The sequence below is a fragment of the Chiloscyllium plagiosum genome, chromosome 2 (assembly GCF_004010195.1).
Source record: "Chiloscyllium plagiosum isolate BGI_BamShark_2017 chromosome 2, ASM401019v2, whole genome shotgun sequence".
In the NCBI taxonomy this organism is placed as follows: Eukaryota; Metazoa; Chordata; class Chondrichthyes; order Orectolobiformes; family Hemiscylliidae; genus Chiloscyllium; species Chiloscyllium plagiosum.
The window spans coordinates 37086343-37110875 of NC_057711.1; the positions used below are offsets into that span (position 1 = coordinate 37086343).

General features: G+C 38.3%; 1 protein-coding gene across 6 annotated transcripts in view; it reads right to left on the bottom strand.

Moving 5' to 3' along the window:
• tnpo1 (transportin 1) overlaps positions 1 to 24533 on the bottom strand; it is a 124216-nt gene that overhangs the window by 42176 nt on the left and 57507 nt on the right. For all 6 annotated transcript variants that reach the window (XM_043707736.1, XM_043707756.1, XM_043707728.1 and 3 more), the window contains 9 exons: positions 21862 to 21995; positions 18337 to 18418; positions 15021 to 15143; positions 14412 to 14530; positions 9853 to 9913; positions 7832 to 8000; positions 6156 to 6308; positions 5043 to 5268; positions 1095 to 1266 (listed from right to left, as the gene is read on the bottom strand). In XM_043707736.1, the coding sequence (XP_043563671.1) occupies positions 1095 to 1266; positions 5043 to 5268; positions 6156 to 6308; positions 7832 to 8000; positions 9853 to 9913; positions 14412 to 14530; positions 15021 to 15143; positions 18337 to 18418; positions 21862 to 21995 (1239 nt within the window). The remainder of the gene's footprint in view (positions 1 to 1094; positions 1267 to 5042; positions 5269 to 6155; positions 6309 to 7831; positions 8001 to 9852; positions 9914 to 14411; positions 14531 to 15020; positions 15144 to 18336; positions 18419 to 21861; positions 21996 to 24533) is intronic.

Here is a 24533-nt window from a genome sequence, read left to right on the forward strand (position 1 = left end):
TAGAAATGCTTTGAAAACCTGCACAAGAAAACCATCTTACATTCTCGGGGTTAAGAATTCCTTGATTTTCCGTATAGGATCATAGAAAATGTGCTTGTACTGCTACGGGGTTGTTGGGAAGTGGTTGTTTTTTTTGGAGGGGGGAGGGCGGACAAGAAGTATCATCTGCAAGGTACAAAAGGATTATTGGATGGGTGCAGTGTGGGGATGGGAGATGCAGTTAAATTGAGGCTATAATTGATCAATCTTTACCTTATTAAATGGCAGAGCAGGTTCGAGGGCCAAATAGCCTAGCCTGCTCCCATTCCTTATATTACATATCATAATTTGAAAACTTTTGAAATTTGGAATTATAACCAAAAACAGGAAGAGTTATCGAAGCTTTTCTCAATACCTAATCAATGTGACATTTGGATTAAAACTGCTGGTTCTGGAAAAGATCTTACAACCAGTACTGAAATAAAACTGTTTAAACATAAAGAGCCAGAGATGGCAATATTAAGTAGTAAACTCCTGACTGTAAGCGACAAATGATTGATGTAACAGAAAATCATGGCAGTGGCAAACCCAATATTTTCCAAGGTTACTAATAAACTGACAAGTGATGAGTTTTAAATTAAGCAGTAAAGCAAAACTTTTGCACAGTATCTAAACGAGTACTAAAATAGTACACTGCCACATCACTGTACTTGAACACAGCTAACTTAATAGGTATATTGCACATAATTTAGAGCACAGCAACAGGCCATACAATCCACAGGTAACAATACTTCACATCCCTCTTCCACTAACATAATCTGCTCAATGATTCAATCTCTTGTCCTTCTTGATTGTACCTAACTTCCTCATTAACATACCTATAATCTTTATCTCAATTACTCCTTGCTCCACCTTCTAACCATTCATTAGTAACTATCACCCCTAGATTGCAACACCCACAAGTGGAAGCACTGTCACCACCTCCAGTCTATCAAACCTTTTCACAATCTTAAAAGACATCCACAGAATTACACCCCACCCTGTTCAGTTTTTACTTCCTCTCAGTTCTAATAACTCAAGATATTGATTATACTGCAGCATTTTCTTTCCCTCACCTGCTTATTTAAATGGTGCCCTACTGAGTCAGCAAGGGTTCCAATAGCATCATACAGAATTAGAAGATTCTTATGTTGATATTTGTTAAAAGCAAAGACAAGTGTATCAAGTATGTAACCAAGGTATGGCACCAACTCTGTGCAAGCTTCTTCCTCTAGGGTAGCAAAAGCACTGGAAAGCAAATAAAAAATAAGTAACATATACAGTTTATATTTTTGACTTAAACACATTTAATATTTTATATAGAGACCCCTATAAGTCAGGACAATTGCAGCCACAGAACTAATTCTTCAAATCTGCTCATGGTCAAAATAATGGAATTTGTTACAAACATATCAATAACAAATTTATAAAATCCTAACTTATACATAATTACATACTATTGAGAGTTAGGCACATCAAATCAGCACTTTTCTTTAGAGTTCAAATATTGTAGTGTTGTCACTTTAATTACTCTGCCTCAATGTTAAGTAATGGACTTGCATGGTCTTGAAAAATGTTTTGTCTTATATTTGTTTCAATTTCCATGTGTTTTTCAGAATGTCCACACATCTTACTAAATGCATCTTTATTCTCACCAGCAGCAGCAGAATTACTTTTTAAAAGCTAGAGCTGAAGACTACCCTAAGTTTAGTGGATATAAACTGATATTGCATGAGAGATCAACGATGAACAGATTCAGTTGAAGTAGTGGTTGGGAATGACAAAGTTGGCTGTCATCACAGAGACAATATCCTCATCAGTGAAATCTATTACTTGGCTTTTCAGCAACACAAGTATAGCTTGGGGGCAGTTCTGACAACACTATGAATAAAATATAGGATTGAATTATTTTTCAATAATTAATAAATTTCACTTAACTAAGCAAAAGAGAAATTAAATTACATTATATTTAAATATGGTATGTTGTTCAATATTTTCTGTGGGGAAGAAGTCATATGGCAAGGTCAAAAATAAGGATAATGTATGGTTTCACTGCTGCTTTGTAGCTCAGATCAATGCAAATTTAGGTTAACAACAGTGAATACTTTAAAGTGGACTCAACTGTTACTCAAAGCTGTGCATTTCAGTTTAAACAGTTATTATGACATCACACGGAGTTCTTTAGTTAAAGAATTTTCATAGATTTTGGAGAATTCTTAGATGCATCAATTAAGACAGCTGGAATAATAGTTAATCACGAGGAAATGACACTACATGCTCTAAGTAGACACTAATTGTTCACTGGTGTCATTTTACTATGGTAAATATCTATGGAATTGCTATGTTTAGAGGGACAAGCTGTTACAAAAGGAACAAACTTATAAAATGACAAATACATTAAAGGATTAATGAAGTGACAATGAGAAGTTTTGTCACTAAGGTGACCACTAATTTTAATAAGCTAATCGGAAATAGGGCAGACACTACCTAGGAGGAAGTGAGGACTGCAGATACTGGAGATCAGAGCTGAAAAATGTGTTGCTGGAAAACCGCAGCAGGTCAGGCAGCATCCAAGGAGCAGGAGAATCGACGCTTCGGGCATAAGCCCTTCTTCAGGAATGATTGAGGGTGTGCCAAGCAGGCTAAGATAAAAGGTAGGGAGGAGGGACTTGGGGGGAGGGGCGTTGGGAATGCGATAGGTGGAAGGAGGTTAAGGTGAGGGTGATAGGCCGGAGAGGGGGTGGGTGCGGAGAGGTCGGGAAGAAGATTGCAGGTCAATCCGAGTCAGAGGGTTAGAACTGAGAAAAGGTGGGGGAGGGGAAGTGAGGAAGCTGGAGAAATCTGCATTCATCCTTTGTGGTTGGAGGGTTCCTAGGCGGAGTGGGAGGGGGAGTTAAAGTGTTCAGCCAGGAGGTCTTGGTCTTGGTCTCCTCCTTCGCCAGACCATGGCAACACGACGCCTGGAGGAAGAGCGCCTCATCTTCCGCCTAGGAACCCTCCAACCCCTCTCCGGCCTATCACCCTCACCTTAACCTCCTTCCACCTATCGCATTCCCAACGCCCCTCCTCCAAGTCCCTCCTCCCTACCTTTTATCCTAGCCTGCTTGGCACACCCTCCTCATTCCTGAAGAAGGGCTTATGCCCGAAACGTCGATTCTCCTGCTCCTTTGATGCTGCCTGACCTGCTGCGCTTTTCCAGCAACACATTTTTCAGACACTACCTAGCCAATCAATGTTTGACAATGAATTGTCCATGACAGTTCATGCATTAACTGTCCAATTAGAGTACATGATGTGCTTGATCATGCACAGGAAATAGTGGCCAACAAGGGATAGCCTGGGTTTTAGTGATTTGATGCACAAGACTATTTACGACAGAAGTTCAGTCAATAGAACAGAATACAACACTGGTACCCAATTAATCAGTATCACAATTAGGCATTCTGAAGTGAACTGCTTGTAAAACCACTAATTCATTAAACATCTTTCTTTGGCACTTTTTTTTGAACTTAATGAATTCAGACAAACTAGTGAAAAATATTTGTGGATGGAATAAATAGGTCTTTAAACTAAACTGAACTGGTAAACTTTAGATTGGCTCTTCCAAACTCAGACTAATTAAAGACCTATGTCAACTATAAGTTAAGTGCACCCCAAAAATCTACAATTACTCAAATTGTAGGGACACTAGCTGAACAAACTTCAAATCAACTATGAAGCTTACTTCTGGTCATTATAGCACCTACTGAGGGTTATGCTAACAAAATTGCACAAAGGGGCTTTAAACAGCCAATATAGTTTGGTCAGTTAACTCAAAATTAGTTTTTTGTTTGTAAAAGTAGCAAATTATTTAAGGTTTATTAGAATCTAAAGCACATTATCTAAAATAGTGGCAGAATTAAATTTCACTTTTAAAAACGCAATAGTACTAATTTGCAGAATCATGGGGGAAATGCTCCATTTTCAGATAAATTGGACAATTCTTTCAAAACGTCAGAGTTAGCCACTTCCTTCTATGCTGTACAATATTGTGTTTCAAAGTAAATAACAATGAAAAATGGCAACAGCAAAAATATAAACCATTGAAGCAATGACTGAAATTTACTTGAGGAAACATTTGCAGAATGCAAATTCAGTTGTTTTACACAATACTGGCATAGCACATTCATCCTGAAGATATTTAGCAAAATTAAAACTTGTATTTATATCACCAATAATGTATAAAATGTCCTTTGGTGCTTCACAAAATTTGAATAAGCCACGTCAGGCAACATAAGAGCAAGTGGCTAAAACTTTGTCAAGGATGTGCATTTTAAGAGGCGCTTTAAAATCGGAAACAGAAGTGGAAGTGATTAGGAAGAGTAGGAATCCCAAAGTTTAAGACCTAAACAACTGAAAGTATGGCCGTTAAGTCAGAGCAATTAAAACCTGGAATGCTCGAGAAGCCACAATTATATCAGCACATATATTGCAGGTATTCTATAGTATTTCAACGATAAGGAAGTTCAAGGCCAAGGAAGGAACCTGAAAGCAAAGATGAGATTCCAAAATCAAGGCATTGCCTAAACGGAAGCTAATGTATGTCCACAAGCAGAGGAGAAAGTGTGAAGTGGCTTAGTGGTATTAAGGACACGGTCACAGCATTAGATGACCTTAAGATTATAGAGGAAAGGATGTGAGGGGCTAACCAGGAGAGAATTGGAATAGACATGTCTGAAGCTAAGAAAAACATAGATGAGATTTTAGCAGATGAGCTGAGATCAAGGCAATTAGGTGAGGTCATGGAAGTAAAAATAAGACATCATAGATAAATGTGAGAAAAAGTTCTTTTCAGGGCCAAATTGCAAACAAAAAGTCGAGTTCAGCCTCAGAAGCCAAGCAGTTGGGAGTCAGGTTCAAAGGCAATTCACATGGTGCTTGAATCTTATTTACTTCTCCCTTATACAGCAATACAAAAATGTAAAATTTATAATTCTATCCAGAAAACTTTTAATGACTTCTCAAAATATTATCCAGTAACATACCTGCAGGCAGCCTCTTGTACTCGTTTATTGCTGTCCAAGATACGCTTCAGCAGCTCAGTCATTAATGGCTTCAAATAAGTATCTGGGGGCTGACTTACTACCCAGTGTGCATAGCGGCTGAGTGTCCAACAGGTTATAGAACGCACAAGTGCTTTTTTATCAGAGAGGCACTGAATAAGATGAGGGATAAGCTCAGGCAGGAAAGGGATCATACCCTGCATACAGCCTATAAAACAATTGGGGAAAATTCATTGATCATTTTACAAAATTAAAATCTATGTTCAACAAGTGTGAAGAAAGGTACTGTATTTTCTTGCCAATATGCTAACAATCTCTAGTGCTCCCAGCCTGCAACAAACCATATCACGCAACATCACAGCAGTTATTTTCCTTTGAATACTGTCCCTTGGTGCAGAACAAGCTTAATCTTCACTCAGCAAACAAGAGTTCAGAAACGATCAAGAATTGCAGTAGAAAACCTGGACTCATATCAATCAAATTTTAATTTTATATAAAATAATTGCATCACATTCTAATTTTAAAAATTCATCAGCTGAATTAATACTTCTCTGGCAAGATGGGGATGCTATAATTTGACTGAAACATTAATTATTCCAAGGCAAGGGCTCAATTTTAATTGCAGAACGAGTCACGAAGCGATGCATGCACCAATTTTAGTTCTTGCTCATCAAATTACAGCTAGCAAATAATACACAACTTTTCTTCCCTTCATTATGATTTTTTTACGCTACATCTAACAAACAACAAAATAGCTTAACTACAGCTCAATCTCAAATCGAAAATATAGCAAGGAAATAATTTTTCCCCCAGAAGTGGTCAAGGTTACTCTCACACACTAATTTCTCTTTATTCACGGAAAGGCATCTCAAAATCCATCTAAAATGCATGCCTATGTAGAAGAAGCTGTTTATAATCGATGTATTCAAAGTTATGACTGCAATGTTAATGTGCTTTTACTAAAAATGTATGCACCCAATTAAATTTACATACATTAAATCAATAATAAGATTCCATGTTTTAATGTTATGGATGATGATTTTTTTTAAAAATCAAATGTAAATTAATTTTTCCAGAATGCAATCTTGAACCCACCTTCAGCAATAGCTCCAAGCACCAGAATTCCAGATTCCTTCACCACCCAATCTGGGTGAAACAGCAGCTCTTTCAGGAGCGGCAGCACGTGAGGCAACAATTCATCCCGGAAAACATTAGCTAGCACATCCAATGCAGCAGCAGAACACTTTCCTAAAGAATAATTTATGCTACATTTATTATGCCTTATTTAAAACTTAAGAGTATATAAAAGTAGACCCTTAAATTGGACCTCAACTTCTGCAGACAAATAAAAATTATTGTAGGAACAGTGCAGTGTCTTTAAAAGCAGAGTCAATCAAGCTAGCTGACTATTTAAACCCGACAAAAGATGAACAGAACTTTCCTTATGGGATGTGGGTATCACTGGCTGGGCCAGCATTGCCTGCCCATTCCAAACTACGCAGGGGAAGGTTGTCTTCTTGAATTGTTTCAGCTCTTGGAGTGTAAGTATGCCCTTAGTGCTGTTAAGAAGGGACTTCTTTGGATGTAATGATGTGATATGAGGTCAAGCCATAACAAATATATAAAATGTGAAAAATTTTAATAAGGATTTGCAGGGTTTGATCAGACATAACTATGAGTGTTACTTTTTAATTATACAGACCAAAAGCTTAATGGATGGAAGTTTGAGTTTAATGTTTCAAGAATTTTACTGATTTCGTGAAACTGATAGAATATGTAATCATAAAAGAAAACACTTTCTTAAAAATAAAAATATTCAATGGATAATAATAATTGTTCTTTTTTGGACTCAAAAGAATAGTTATGTCAATTACTACTACATAATGGAGATGACAGCATATCTTCTGGATATTATTCAATCATCTTTTAAAAAGAGAAAAATTATGCAAACACTGTTCAGGAACTAGAGGTCTATTAAAATTGAACTTTTCATATCATGCCTTACAAGCATATGCTGTAACACAGTACTATTATTACAAATTTTGATACATTGCTTCACAAGTTTCCTTTCAGCAAAGCTTCAACACTGCTACCTGGTTTTGCAGTCCTATTCCCAGAAGCATACTTTCGTCTGGCTCCCCTATAATTCTCATGTCCTGTTTGAACTCCCCTTTAAGAAACACTATTAAAATTCCTAAGTTGACAGACTCTGTGGAATTTTAATGGCCAGCTCTTTGATTCAGATAGTATGATGACATTAAATTTTGTTCACAAAGCATCCATTGATTTTATCCCCAAAGCGTTGTACAGATGCTTTCTGTAACAAGGACTCAGTTCAAAGTAAGTATTGATGTTAAACCAGACAAAAACAAATAATTCCAAAACCTAAATTCCAGCTCATTGGGCGTGTGATGTACAATTAAGTTATAAAGTGCATCAAATTCTACTTGTTTTTAAAATTACTCGAACAGGATGAGGCTGGGGCACTTTGTTGGAGATAGTGTTTTCATTTAGTATTCCACATCACAGTGATCAGTATACTGCAATGATAAGGTGCTTATAGTACCGCCCCAGCTTCAACCATTCCTTGCAAACATTTCCCACAGCAAATGAGTGTACACAGATAATTGAATTACATCCCTGAATTAAAAATGGTCTTGGAAATTATACTTTTTATTTAAAAAAAAGCAGGGTTAAATTTGATATTAATAAGGGATGCCGAATAGGAAAGCAAATCAATTTAATAAGTAACATTTTTCATTTGAACATACTTAAATTCCAATCAGAAATCGTATCATCATCATCGAGATCATCATCGTCCTCCTCTTCTTCACCGATTCCATCTTCTTCATGCTGCTGAGCAACGGTTCGGGATCGGTGAAAGCGAGGTTTAATGTCTTGTTCGTTATCAGGAACAGCTTCATCTTCCTCAACATCACCCTGAAGAAAAAAATTTAGTAGTTCATTGTTATTTACTTTTAACCATTAAAAACATAATTTTCTCACAGCATCCAGGCTGCTTGCAAAATGATTTTATTTATTCACAGGATGTGGGCATCATGTGGGACAGAAATGTCTGAGAGGGGAGGGTGAGGGAGAAATGCTGTGAGTGGAGGATGGATAAAGGCATATGGGAGCAGAAACTGCACTGATGCTCACAAGCCCCAATGTTTGGCTGATAACGGCACACAGTTTGTGTAGCCCTGTGGTAGAGGTAACAGATTTGAAAAGTACAGACAGTCAAGTCCAATTGAGTTGTTGCAGTGCATCTCAGAGAAACTGCCACTCTACATCAGTAATGGAGCTGGTTGGTGTAGTTAGAACAGAACGCATCCAGGCAAGTGGAAAAGCACAGCCGGCCAGGCAGCACCCAAGGAGCTGGAGAGTGGACGTTTTGAGCATAAGCTCTTCATCGGGAATGTGGGGTGGTCCAAGAGAGATAAATGGAAGGGGCCTGGGAGGAAGGCAGCTGGCAATGTGATAGGTAGATGAAGGTGGGGTGGGGGTTGATGGTGATAGATTGAAGCAGATAAGTAGGAAAGATGATGGATTGGCAGGACAGTTCAAGAGGGCAGTGCAGAGTTGGATGGGGGGGGGAGGGGGGGGGAAGGGGAAGGAGAGCGAGAGCGAGAGCGGAGACAGATGAGCAAACTGATGAAGTCAACATTAATCCCACGTGGTTGGAGGGACCCAAGGCAAAAAAATGAGATGTTCTTCCTCCAGGCTAGAATCTGGTGCTGGAGGCAGTCCGGGATTTGCATGTCCTTGGCGGAGTGGGAGAGGGAGTTGAAGTGTTTGGCCACAGGGCAGTGGGTTTGTTTAGTGACTGTGTCCCAGAGATGTTCTCTGAAATGTTCCACAAGTTGTTGTTCTATCTCCCCAATATACAGGAGACCACAGTGGGAGTAATGAACACAGTAGAGGATGTGTGTGGAGGTGCAGGAAAATCTGTCGGACGTGGAAGGATCCTTTGGGGCCTTGGATGGAAGTGAGCAGGGAGGTGTGGGTGCAGAAGTTGCCAGTGGGGTGCATGGACCTAATAAGGAAGTTGCAGAGGAAATGATCTCTGTGGAATGCAGAGAGGAGTGGAGATGGAAATATATCTCTGGTGGTGGGGTCCATTTGTAAGTGGCAGAGGATGATGCATTGAATCCAGAGATTGGTGGGTGGAAGGTAAGGACTGTGGGGGGAGGGGTGGCGGCGGCGGTTTTGTCCTTGGTACAATCGGAGGGGTGGGGTTCAAGGGTCGAGGTGGGGGAAGTGGAGGAGATGCACTGGAGGGTATCCTTGACCATGTGGGAGGGGAAATTGCAGTTTTTGACGAAGGAGGCTACCTGGGATGTTCTATGGTGGAATTGATCCCCTTGGGAGTAGATGCCATGGAAGTGAAAGTTTCAGCTTGTTCTTTGGCAAATAGGTTTTGATTAGTCAGGTGGTGAGTTACCTCAGTGACCTCAAATTTGTCTTGTAGCCACTATATTTATGTGACCAGCCAAATTCAGTTTCTCGTCAGTTATCTTCAGGATTTTGAAAGTGGGTTCACCGTTAGTTATGCAATTGAATGTCAAGATATAGTTAGATTCCTTCCTGTTGGAAACTGACATTTTCTGGAAATTGCATGGCATGAGTGTTACTCGCCACTTATCAGACTAAGTCTGAACGCTGTCCAGGTTTTGCTGCTAATGGAAGTGGATTACTTCACATGAATAGATCTTGCTGCATATGGATGTGGACTGCTTAATAACAAGCTACTTCAAAATTACTGAGCTTAGATATAAACAATATAACTCACCTTAAGAAGAATAATATCAATCTCTGAATATTTCATCCCATTCACAAGGACAGGTATTAATCTGAAATAAAATTTTCTCAAGTCAAGGTTTTTTAAAAAATGTATGCAGTTAAGCATGATTAAATATTTACTACAATTATTCATTCAAATGATAGCAAGTTGCTATAAATTTTGTAGCACACAAAATTTATTTGAAACCTGTGTACCAAGATGGATAAGTTAGTTATTAAAGTCTAACAAAGCTTTTCTACTACTGATAAGTATGCAAACTCTGTTCCTACACTATCAGTTTTGCTCACATGAACACGATTCACTGACCTTCAAAATTGGATGCTTTGAATAACAATTAAATTGAAAGATTATAAATTCCTCTAGCACAGTAATAATGCCCCAGATATGTTGTGTATTATTTTGTAAAACTGATCGTCAACAGCAAAGACATAACTTGTTGAATAATTGTGAAAAACCCACTCTGTTTTCATGAGATTTGATGAGTTCTATTTGGCAAATATTGCTGGCATGATGAACTCACTTATCTAGAGATAAACTTTTATCTGTGACTCTCTCCAAACAGTAGCACGCCTAACAGCTAACAAACCAAAGACAGAAGCCATCTCAATTTAAACAGCTTATCAAAATAAAATGTAGTCAGCCATCTTATGCATGTCTACAGCATCTATCAGGTACCTAGAGTCAAATAAAATTTGCACCAGTAGTAAACATTGTGACAAATATCACTAAGCATACTGTTGGAATTTGGAGTCTATTTAAAACTAATTTTTCTATTGCTTTCTGTAGTTGCACAAGATCCCATGTAATAACTGCTACAGCAGTTACTTCCTTCTTCCAAACAATTTCTAATCAACGAGTACAAAAGGGAGGTGACAAAAATTCCACCCATGCCACTATATTCCATAAGCTGACATCAAATAATTGTCCAGTGCCAAAACTAACCTATTATCAATACAGTGTTTAAGAAAATAAAGCTTTATTCCAAAAAGAATGAAAACCATCATTCAGATGAAAGTGAGCAAGGCAACAAATATTTTTCTAACAATGTGAGTAGCTACCCCACGTTCACTGATGAAAGGATTTGGATAAGTTATTGACAACATGTAAACTGCCAGCCTTAAAAATATGGAACACCAATGAATTCTCAGTCAGAGGGCAGTTCTCTTTTGGAAAGGTGTCTTCTTCAAATGAAAGATGGCAGAAGAGATTGGGGGAAGACCCAGGGAATGCTAGACAGCAGGATGCTGCCTTCACAACTTTGTTGAGTTTGACAACTTCCTGTTCATCTTCTGGTATCAGTGAAACATCCTCAATTGTGACATTATTTATATGTTCTGTCTAATTAACTGGTCAGCATATCTAAACAGCGGTTTATTTACAAATTTAATTACCTGAAAATTATGAATGAATGAATGACTGCCCTGGCAACGTAGCCTGAACTCCCAAATACTCAGAATATGCGAGAGAGACATAAATAGAACAACATAGAATGAATAGGCTGGACCAAAATTGTGACATGTATTGACCTGGTCAGGATTAATTGTCAGTAAGAAAAGGGAGCAGTGTGAAATGCACACAGAAAGGTGCAAAAATATTAGAACACAATAGGTTATTGTCATGAGAAACAATAATGTTGTACTTTAACAAGATGCAGCTAGAAACAGACTAGTCAATACACATTATGCATACAGAAACCGTTTTTTTTAAAAAAAATGCTTTTTCCTGCTCTTTGGTAACCCACCACACAATACTTGTGTGCTGTCTCTTCCCAAGCTCCAAATGTTTTAAGGCATTCAGGGTACCATCAACCCCAAATAACTTGCATGGCATGGCATCCAGACCGGTCAGGCACCTGAAGCATGCTTTCAACATTCTAACTGCATGCAGATTTGATTTCTTTGGTGGCAGGGTTCACCATTATTTTAGCAATGACCTGACAAAGTGGACAGGTCTCAATAGCTATGCCTGAACATCAAAATTTTCATTGTTTCACTCAGAAAAGTCTGTTTAATATTGGAATCATTAACACTATGAGAATCGGACAGCTACCAAAAAAGAACAAACGTTATTTATATTATAAGAGAAATATGGCTTCTTGAACTCTTAGAGAATCCTGGAATTTCTGTTCATTGGCAGTACAGTGCCTGTGGTTGCAAGTTAAGCTAAAGCAAGTTGCTGAAACCTTTGAGAAGTCTGTGTCTCTGTGTCAAGTCAAGAGAAAAGTACCTCAACCTCCACATTCTTACATAATCAGCCATAAATCTAGACTTGTAACTCTGGAGGTCATGCAAAAACTTACCAACGGACAGATGGACAACGAACAGATATGGTCAGCTTTGAAGCAGCATTTAACTATACAAGACTATGTAATAGTATTGAAAAAGATTTTGGAAAAGTATCAAAGCAAGCCAAGTTTAAAGATGATGTGGCATGAAGAACAAACAGAACCTCCAAAGTACTTTAAGAGTATTAACAAACTGTACAGAGAGTATGTTTAAAAACTATATCTTGAGTCACAAGAGACAAGTACAAAATAAAAACCAAAAGTATGTAGTGTCTCAGCCTTAGTATGGATAACCTTGAGGTTCTAAGGACCTAAAATTAAATGCATTTTAAAAATCAGGGTGTTGAGAGTTTGAATATATTACACACCTTTTTTTCTTAACTAATTTAATTGAGGAAAATGATTAAGCTAGTCACACGTAGTACCCATACAGGATGGAAGGCTTTAGATAATTCAGGATTCTGACACCATTATATAAACAGCATCTTGGCTGCTGTATTTCACACTTAAAGCTTTTCTTTAAGGAGCAACTCTGCCCTCAAGTCATTAAGGTTTAAAAATCCAGGTAGTGATCATCAAAAGGCAATTCATGAAGGATGCCATACATCAGGCTATAAGGAATCAAAACATATTTCAGAGATTCCACAAGAACATGGATTAATGGATATTCAGTATAGTTGGTTCTGATATAACACGACAGATCAATTCTCATGTGATCTCGTGTTAAGAAAATCGCGCAATAGCCATGCCATTTAACGTTATAGCCAATTCAGTTAAGTTCACATTCTGTGAATAATGGTCTAAATTCTTCAATCGCTTTAAAGCTGATTCTCGAAACACGCGTTATAGCAGAACCTACTGTCCTGAATATGGATAACAGCAGCATGGTTAGTGCAACAATCATGAGCGGTGCTGCTGCATAGCAAGTAAATCACAACTAACATAAGAGAATGGACAAGATGAAATGAATTTGGAAGAGAAAAAGACAAAGAATAGAAGGAAACAAAGGTGGAGGAAACCACAAATCCACCTGTCTGCATTTCACATCATTTGTCATTTCCACACTCTTAAATTTTCAGGAATAGCCTTCTAAGCACACCCCCAATACACTGGTTCACATTTTCTAACCTTTTAATTTTTTTCCTCATCACTGCCTTTGGTCTACTGGAAATATAAGTAATTTATCAGTTCATTCTGAAACTGATAGCCATGTCATGTAATTTGTATTATGCAGCCATCCTATATTCAGACAGAACCTCACCACCATATTTTTTTCACTGCAAACTGTGAGAGCGCCAATTTCTCAGCAAAGTTGGATCTTCTGAAGAAAATGTTTTAATAAATGGAGGATATTAAATTAATAATTCCAAAGGAATAAGTGATTTCCACATGGGTTTCATAATTGAATGTTTCAGATACGACTAGCAGCCAAATCCATCATGTTCAATATCAACTGCAGTTTCAGATGAGCTGCAGCTGGCACGTCACTTAGTTATGCAGTCTACAGCAAAATCACCTTTTACACAGCTGTAGGAATTAGCATATTACAGTGTAAGTGCTGCCCACATATTGCTGACAGGTATTATGTGACAGGATTTCTGATACCTTACAATTCTAAAGTCACAGACCAGCCTAGATTTTTTTTTTCTCCTATTTCTTCCTCTACCCTCAAAACAGTTGCCCTGTTGAAGAACAGTTACATAAATGCTTCCAGTGTCAGCTAACTCTAATTCTTGTTAGCTTATTAATCACTTGGCATTTAAATTGTGACATTACAACAGACTTGCTGAATGTGAAGCATGCTTAACTAAATAAAAGGATATCACATACTAAATGACCTTCCCAAACTCTATCTGGTATTAAATCAGAGCAGGTATGTGCAGGAAAGGGATAAAATATCATTCTCAACAGCCAATAAATAAGTACATTTACAGTATTTCACTGAAAAGAAAAGTCTGGTCAGTGTGCTTAGTCAGTTTAAAAGTAATTTGTTGCCCGTAGAAACTTGGCTATAATGTCCAGCTCTCACTTTTTTAAAGAAGTACATAAAAGGTTACTACAATAAGGTTCCCATTTCAATTGAATGTTTTAATATTTCCTATTTGTTTGAAGAGATAATTGCCCAAGTAGTCAGTAATTTCAGCTACCAGATTGCCAACTTTACTAAAAAAAGATACATTTTAGATGCTGTATGGCAACAGAAAATGCTTTGTAAAAATTACCACATTTAAAATTAATTTTACAGTGAAAGATAGTTACTCACAGAGACATATGTCCAGAAAGTACATCCTTGCAAATGGGCTGTTCAGCCAATGTTAGCCAGAACTCGCAAGCTTCCAGTGCTACATTTTCATCTTGATCCTGTGTCCTCTGCAACATGTACTACAGCAGAGTAATGTCATGATTATGAGTAGTAATCAGCAGCTGTTCATATTTAATTGTTTAAAATATGCAATTACATAAAATAGCATATGCCTTTGAAAGGAACAATTCTACCTAGCACAAATTAAAATAAATAGAATTGTCAAGATACCTCCAGGTAATTGCCTAATTGAGCATCAGTGCTTATACCCTAAAAGTATGTTTCCATTTTAAAGTTGAGAATATTGCTAAAACAAACCAGAAATCAGTTGGTGGAACATCAGAACAAGATTAAATTTAAAGCAAAAGTAACATGGGAAAACAAAGTTTGCCACTGATTTGAGAAAGTTTTTTCAAAAGTCTGTGCAATCCCAAGACAAATTTCTACTTATAAAGCACATTACAAAACCATATGACATATGGAAACGAGAATTCACAACATTTAATTCAGAAAAGGGGCAGCAATTGTGTAAAAAAAAACAAGTTGAGAGCACTTTAGTATAGTTTTCACCTCAACAATGTTGTGCATCTGAGGGAGCAAACGATCCATTCTAACTTCAAGCAGCATAACAAGCGCACGACATACATTTTTCCGTACTTCAGATTCTTCATCTCCAGCCAATGCAAACAAGTTCTGAGAGAACAATTTTGAGTATTTAGAATTGCATAAATTTAGACACTGCATTACTGCAAGGCACTGCCGATTTTTCTGTATGAGATTTATGTGCAACGAATTTAAGTGTCCAGATGTCAGTATCAAGAGTGAAACTGCATTCAGCGGTTAGAATTTAATATACCTGATGAACACATACAGACTGCATATACTGCCAGTATGTGCCATAAACCGACAGCACATTTTACACTGGTAAGCAGTGCAACCTGAATTTAAAGTTTCATTATTTGATGAATATCCAGCATAAAAGATCCTAAATGTTCATACAATAACTGATATGAGTAACTTACAATGTTGCCATTTCAAAGAATAAGAGCTTTGAAATTTTGTGCCTTCTCAATGGCAGGCCACGAAATTGCTTTTGAGATAAATGGGGGGGGGGGCCTGAGAATGCGATGGGTAGATGAAGATGGGGGAAAGAGGTGATGGCAGATAGTTAGGAAGGAAGGTGCACAGGTAGTACAGGTCAAGATGGTGGTGCCGAGTTGGAAGGTTGGATCTGGGATAAGGTGGCGGCAGGGGAAATGAGGAAACTGGTGAAAACAATATTGATCCTGTGAGATTGGAGGGTCCCGAGGTGGAAGAGGAGGTGTTCTTCCTCCAGACGTCGGGTGGCAAGGGTTTGGCGATGGAGGTGGCCCAGGACCTGCGTACCCTTGGGCGAGTGGGAGGAGGAGTTAAAGTGTTCAGCCATGGGGCAGTGGGGTTGTTTCATGCATGTGTCCCAGAGATGTGATCTGAAGTATTCCGCAAGTGTCCTGTCTCACCAACGAGCACCCGCATGGGCCCCAGCTGTGCGTGTCTCTTTGTCAGGTACGTGGAACAGTCCATCTTCCGCAGCCACACTGGCACTATTCCCCACCTTTTCCTCCGCTACATCATGATTGTATCGGAGCCACCTTATGATCCGATGAGGAGGTTGAACAGTTCATGAATTTCACTAACACATTCCACCCTGACCTTAAGTTCACCTGGACCATATCGTACACCTCCCCTTCCTGGTCCTCTCCATCTCCGTTAACGGTGACCGACTCAATATGGACATCTATTCCAAACCCACAGACTCTCACAGCTACCTGGACTCCACCTCCTACCACCCTGCTTCCTGTAAAAACGCTCTCTCTTATTCCCAGTTCAACATCCACTGCATCTGCTCCCAGGAGGACCAATTCCACCCCATAACTTACCAGATGGACAACTGCAATTTCCCCTCCCAAGTGGTGGACGATGCCCTCCAGTGCATTTCCCCCACTCCCCACCTCCTCCAACACCGCCACCAACCCACCCTCCACTCCTGGCACCTTCCCCTGCCACAGCAAGAATTGCATTATGTGCAACCTTACCTCCGCCCAAGGCCCCAAAGGAGCCATCCACACCCAACAGATTTATCTGCACTTCCAAACACATCATTTACTGTATCCATTGCTCGTGATACGGTCTCCTCTACATCGGAGCGACTGGATGCCTGCTTCAGAGAACATCTCCTGGAAACGCACAAAAGAACCCCACTGCCCCATGTCCGAACACAAACTCCCGCTCTCACTCCCCCAAGGACTTGCAGGTCCTGGGACTCCTCGATCATCAAACCCGACGCCTGGAAGGAGAACGCCTCATCTTCTACTCTGGGACCCTCCAACCACATGGGGTCAATGTGAATTTCACCAGTTTCCTCATTTCTCCTCCCCACCAATCTTAACCCAGATCCAACCTTTCAACTCTGTAGCACCCTCTTGACCTGCCCATCTTCCTTCCCATCTATCCATTCCAGCCTCCTATCCGAGCTATCACCTTCACCCCCATCACATTCTCAGCTATCTTGCCCCCCAGCCCCAACCACCCTCCCATTTCTCAGCCCCCTTGGTCCACAAGCCTCATTCCTGATGAAGCGCTTATGCCAGAAATGTCTAAAATTAGGATCACAGTCTCAGGATATTGGGGAGTAGACTCCTCCAAGCCCCTACTGTCCTGACTTGGAAATATATCGCCGTTCTTTCACTGTCACTGGGTCAAAAATTCTGGAATTCCCTCCCTAATGACATTATAGATCAACCCACAACAGGTGGACAGCAGTGGTTCAAGAAGGTAGCTTCTCAAGGGCAAGTAGGAATGGGCAATAAAGGCGAGCCAGCCAGCAACACCTGTATCGTACAAATGCAAAATAAAATTTAAAAAGGGGAGACAGAAGTGGAGGACGGAGGAGGAGGAATGACTTATACAGCAGACAAGCGTACTCTAACACCAACAGGTGGCCACAAGTACAACTCTATTATTAATGATCAATGAGACATCTCAGAGGACACTGCAAGGGACTGCAAGTCAACATTTCAAACTGCAAAAAATTCCCTCAAAGAGGACGAACAAATTATACGTTGAGTATAATAATCAACAGTCAGTGTTGGTAAGAGATTAGCATTTTGAAAACTCATCACCATGGGTTGCGAAGAGTGGGCAAGTCTTAATCTCACACATCTTTTCAACAGAATTTGAATCACAATCTTGAGCCCATGCAGCCACTTATAAAAAACTGGTTAGCAAAACATGGAAAATTGAAGCTGTCTTATTAATGCATTTATAGTACCTTGGCTAAGAGAATAGGTCAATTTATACATGAAATATGTCCAAAAACATAATTTGAGCCAGAAACATGGAGTCTTATAATTTCAGCAACCAAGATTTACAGTAGTTGTGAGGCACCATGTCTCAAGTTTATGCTGACTGAATAAATATAGTTCACTTTTTACTACAGAAAATCACAGGATTGAATTCTGTCTTTTTTAAGCTTTGTCTTAACTTAAAATAAGTTTAGTCTATTTACATTACATAGGTACAAGATTTCCATTAAAACACCACATGTCCTAAGTTATAAAAACACTATTCAAATGATAAAAGGTTAACTGTAAATATTAGAACTTGAACATGGAGTACCAAATCAAATGTTTTAAGGAAAAATGACACATTCAATTTCAACTGTTAATGATGGTTCCATCAATGGTTTGATCAGCATTCCTTGCACTGTTAATTTGAAAAGTTTTCTGGTCAGTAATCCTATAATATCACTGCAGTTGAGATATAAAAATATGATGTATTGAGAAGTTAATAAATGTGATGATTTAAGTCTTAAAAGTCATTTACTAAAATACACAAGTAAACATACCTCAATAAAAGAATCAATATGCAACATCAAAGCTTGAGTTCTACTGATGATGAACTGGTTCACACAAGCAACAGCATGAGACCTAAAAGCATTACAATATGTTTCTATGAGAAAACATTATTTCAAAATCAGTTATGTCTATCACATTCAACTTTCCTGTTGTAATCCAATGTGAATGATTTGCAAAATTATTTGGAACCAATCAATCTTTCTTCAAACAAAATCCTTTACCATTTTCAAATTGAAATACAGATTATTGTTGCAAAAAGTAAAAATTCAACTGTCTTCAAATGTAGCACTTCCCTCAGACATCAACAGCCCTAGAGCCATAGAACACGGAAATAGACCTTTCAACTCGTCCATGCCAACCAGATTTCCCAAACCAAACTAGCCCCATTTGCCTGCATTTGGCCCAAATCCCTCTAAACTTTTCTTATTCATGTACCTGTCAAAATATCTATTAAATGTTGTAACTGTACCTGTATCTACCTCTTCCTCTGTGAAAAAGTTGCCCCATCAGGTCACTTAAGTATTTCCTCTGTCACCTTAAAACTATATTGAACTCCCATACCCTTGCTGGTCTGGAATCACAGCAGACTAAAATGTGCAGAATAAAATTCAACACTATGTCTGCAAGACAACCATATTTTGTATATTCTGATGCGAAATCAGTTTGGGATGAAATAAGGAATAGCAAAAGAAAAAAAGTCATGGGTGAGAGTCATCTGTGGATCCCTGAAGAATTGCGTCACTGTAGGACAAAATTTAAATTGGGAAATAATGGAGGTGCGTAAGAAGGGCTTGTAAAATTGTCATGAGCGATTTTGTCCAGTAAATATGTAGTTTAAATTGGATTAGCACAGGTAACAGGGAAGGTGAATATACAATTAATCAGGGATTGCTTCCTAAGAGCAGTACAATGCACACCCTACCAAGGATCAGGCTGGCTTAGATCTTGTATTGTGCAAGAAGGTGGATTTAATAAGATATCTAGTTAAGGATCCCCTAGGAAGTTGTGATAATACTAAGGTAGAATTTCAAACAGTTTGATAGAGCAAATCAGGTCTCAAACCGGTGTCCTCAGTTTATATCAGGGCAATTGCAGAGGTATGAAAAAAGAATTGCCGGCCATAACATCCAAAGAATCTGCTTCGCCATTCATGGGTGATGCGATAATCCTCAACTCCTCTTTCCAGCTTTATCCCCGTAAACCACGATTCCCTTAATGACTAGAACGTCTTTCTACCTCAGCCTGGAATATACTTAACGATCCAACCTCAATAACCTGATATTGTAAAGAAATTGTACAGATTCACTAACCTCCAAGAAAAATATTCCTCCTCAGCTGTCTTAAATGTGCGACCCCTTTGTTCGGAATTATACTCTCTGGTACTAAACATTCCCACAAGGGGAAGCAACCTGTTTACATCGACCCTGTTAAGTCACTGAAGAAACTTGTATGTTTCAATAAGGTCACCTCTTATTCTTCTAAGCTTCAATGAGTACAAGCCCAAACTTTCTCTGGATTGCCTCCAATGCCAGTACACTTTCCTTTAATAAGCTAAACTGTTCACTGGGCTCCAGTTGTAGTCTGAATAGTTTTAGCAAGTCCCCTCTACTTTTATATAGTCCGCTTCCTTTGAAATAAAGGCCAATATCCCATTTGCCTTCTGTTATCTGTTGAACCTGGATGGTAGCTTTTTGTGATTCATGCATTAGAACACCCAAATCACTCCATGTTGCAGCTTTCTCAATTTGAATAATATTCAGCTTCCCTATTCTTCCTGCCAAAGTGCATATTTTCACACATTATATTCCATTTGTCAAGGTTTGCCCATGTGCTTAACTAGTCTACACGCCTCTACAGATTGAAAATCATCCTGACTACTTGCCTTCTCAACTATTTGTGTACTGTTCTTGGGAAGCAATCCCTGATTAATTGTATATTCATCAGGCAATAGGACATTCACTCCCCTCGTCCAAGTTATATTTATACATTGCAAGTAATTGTAGCCTGAGTATTGATCCCTGTGGCACTCATTAGTTACAGGTTATCTTAAAGTGCCCCCTTTATCCCAACACTGTCTTCTATTAGAAAGCCAATCCTCTATCCATGGAAATGTATTACTGGGCTCTTATCTTACCGAGTAGTCTTGAGTGTGGTGCTTTATTAAATTACTTCAGGAAATTTAAATATATTACATCTGCTTGTATCCCCATTAGCTACCTTGCTTGTTACCTCTCAAAAGAATGGCAACAGATCTGTCAGGCCTGATTTTCCTTCAGGAAGCCATTCTGACTCTGCTAGATTACATATTTCTAAATGCTCTGTTATTACACCCTTTTTAATTGATAGAAGAATTTTTCCAATGTCAGACTTAAGCTAAGTGTTATATAGTTTGCTTTTTTGGTCGTCATCCCCTTTTGAAGAAGGGCATTATATTTCCAATCCTCTGGAACTTTGCCAAAATATAGGGTTTCATCAAAGATCATCATCAATACACCCATGATATCTGCAGTTACTTCCTTTAAAGTTCTAGAATGCAATCCATCAGGTCTAGAGGATTTAGCAGCATTTATTCCCAGCAGATTCCCCAGTACTTATTCTCTAGTTAATTCTTCCTTCTCCCAAGCCCCCCAAAGCAGACTGGGGAAAGAGGCTAAGGGGAAGATCAGCAGATGAGCTGTGCCAGATATTTCATGCTCAAACTTTTATTCAAGTTAAAAGACTCTAAGAAAGATGAATCACCTTTAGTTTAAAAAAAGGGGGTCAAGGAGAGTATTCAATCAAAACCGAAGGCTGAGAAAGAGGTTAAAACACATTCAGTTACATATTCAAGGAAAGGTAATGAGTAAGTCTCAAGCAAGAAAGCAAAAATCTGGATTTCAGAAGATACATTTGATCACGACATTTTTTGAAGGGTACGGTCAAACTTGAATGTTGCTGCATGCACAAACATTTTGGATGTAAAATGACTGATGCACAGTGTCATATGCACTAAGTCTTGACTAAATAAAACCAATTTTTTCCTGTTATTTAATAAGCATTCATAATCACTTTTCCTGAAAGAAATGCCCACAAAAACACACATACTATATATATTTAAGAAACAAGTTCTTGGATACTTTGAGGTCCTAATTATGTGGGAGTAGTAGTCAGAAGCCTTGACCTACTAGGGACATGTTCATCTCAAAACACTCGTTTTAGCTTCTTGGCCAACGATCCCATTACTTCCTCCAATTATGTTTCTCACCTTTATATGATATGCCTAGATTTAGCCTAATTGCCATTTAAGAATAGGATAATCTTTCAAGATTAGCAGAGAAATTTCACCGGAAAGAAGGTATACTTATAAAAGTGCCAGAAAAAATTAATAAGCAGCTGCAATGAAAGTAGGAATGTTAATTGAAATACATGCAAATGTTTAAATAAACACAAAGATCAGATTATTTTAAAGGAGTTACATGAATTATAAGCAGCTCGAATATCAAAATCATATGAATATGAACAGAAATTGAACTTGCCTAATCTTAGAACTGCTGTGTTTAAAAAATTGCAGAAATTTCGGAATCATGACATTGAGAGGTCTATCCAAAATGTCACTGTCTAAAATCTCAGCAGAGTCTTCACATATCTTCTGAAGAGCACCAAAGGCACCCTGATAAATGGAGAAAATACAACAAATCAATTCCAAAATTCAACACAATTATTAATTAGGCTCTATTAGTCAATCAACACTGACAGCATTTTTAATTGTGATAATTTAATGACATCCATACAATATAATCTACTAATAACAATGTATAACACTAGCAGCTGAGCTAGCGGTATAAGGATACAAAGAGTAAGAACTGATGACTCACTACATAAAAGCTAAGAAAGCATAATACCCAAAAGTGAACATACACCTGCACTGTAATGTCTACCTGCTAGATTAAAAAATTAGATATGCCTCCAACTTCTATCCTGTAATCATTTAAAATTCTACAACAGTGTTACCATGTTATTTAGCAGTTCAAGGAGGTAGACTTTAAGCGATGCTCACCTAACAATGCAATGCAAGCACAAATTCCTTTCAAAGTGATGGAAAGAAAATCACGAGTTGTGTAATTATGAAAGCTGTGTACCAAGACAGCATTCTAACTATTTGGATTTTATGTTCACTAGAAGAATTGTGGTTGCTAAGGGAACATTGATATAGCATATGACTGAGGGAGGTACAGCTGTTAGAGGAGTCTGAACAAACATGAAGGTATATTCATATATAGTGAGGAAGTAGCCTTACAGCTACAATGCCAGTTTGAATTTCCTGTTTTTAATTAACCCTACCAATGCTTTAAAAAAAAACTGACATCAAGGAAGTCAAACCATGCATCTTAAAATCGCCACGAGAGATCTATTTTATAACACACTCTTCCAGTGCGTGAGAAACCACGTCTCACTAACTTGATAGAATTTTCTGAAGTAGTAACAAAGAGGATAGATGAGGGCAGATTGGTGGATGTGATCTATATGGACTTCAGTAAGGCATTTGACATGGTTCCTCATGGGAGACTGGTTAGCAAGGTTAGATCAAATGGAATACTGGGAGAACTAGCGATTTGGATATAGAACTGGCTCGAAGATAGAAGACAGGGTGGTGGTAGAGGTTGCCTTTCAGACTGGAGTCCTGTGACCAGTGGTGTGCTACAAAGATTGGTGCTGGGTCCATTGCCTTTCATCATTTATATAAATGATTTGGATGCGAGCATAAGAGGTTCAGTTAGTAAGTTTGCAGAATTGGAGGTTTAGTGGACAGTGAACAAGGTTACCCCAAATTACAATGGAATCTTGATCAGATGGGCCAACAGGCCGAGGAGTGGCAGATGGGAGTTTAATTTCGATAAATGCAAAGTGCTGCATTTTGGAAAGGCAAATCAGGACAGGATTTATACAATTCTGGTCTCCTTCCTATTGGAAGGATGTTGTGAAACTTGAAAGGGTCCAGAAAAGATTTACAAGCACGTTGCCAGGGTTGGACGATTTGAGCTACGGAGAGAGGCTGAATAGGCTGGGGCTGTTTTCCCTTGAACACTGGAGGCTGGGAGGTGACCGTAGAGGTTTATATAATCATGAATGACATAGATAGGATAAATTGACAAGATCTTTACCCTGGGGTGGGGGATTCCAAAACTATAGGTTTAAGGTCAGAGGAGTAAAATTTACAAGGGACTTGAGAGGCAACTTTTTCACATACAGGGTGGTGTATGGATTGAGCTGCCAGAGGAAGTGGAGGAGGGTGGTACAATGACAACATTTAAAAGGCATCTGGATGGATAGATGAATAGAAAGGATTTTGAGAGATATGGGCCAAGTGCTGGCAAAGGGACTAGATTAATTTAGGATATCTGGTCGGCATGGGTCTGTTAATCTTGCTGTACATCTCTGTAACTCTATGATTCTACATCACATGCCATATGGCACTGCATCTCTGTCTGATATAATTTCCACCACAAGTAGACCTTCATGATCCGCAACAACACCCTGAGCATGTTGTGTGTGTATTTAGAAAAGAAGCAGAAAACAAATAAGGCCACACAGTAGTAACAAACACTGGATTTGATTTTATCTCATAGTAATTAATGTATTCAAATAATTTTAACTATTTAAAAACTGTAAAGATAAAAATCTCAACCCCAAGATCGAGTCACACCAGATCTATTGATTTTGAACTGATACTGACCGAAGAAATTTTTAACATTCAAAACATCTATACCTAGCAAATTTCTTAAGAATTTTGTCAGTATTAATGAATAGAATCTTAATTTCGAAGAGCACTTAGAAACAAGTTATCAAATAACATTTTTTGTTGCACAATTACTTTTACAGTGTTAAAGGTTGAACACTTTGAAACAAATTGACTAAAGATTCATTTACTTCAACTTACAATAAAGACTTCAATTTCAAAAGTGGCTTAAACTTGCACAAAAGCTTTGGTTCAGCAGGCAGATTTAGTTTGAAAGTACTGAAAGTAACCCAAGGTTACAGAGAAACCATTTACAACTAAACTAACTTTGTTACTTGTACATAGGCTAGATAACTATAAATTCAACTATAAAATGTTTTATAATGCTACTTCTCCTGTATTCATATGCTAATGATGTCAAAACACTTAAAAGGGAAACATCACAAAGGACCTATATAAAGCACTTATATG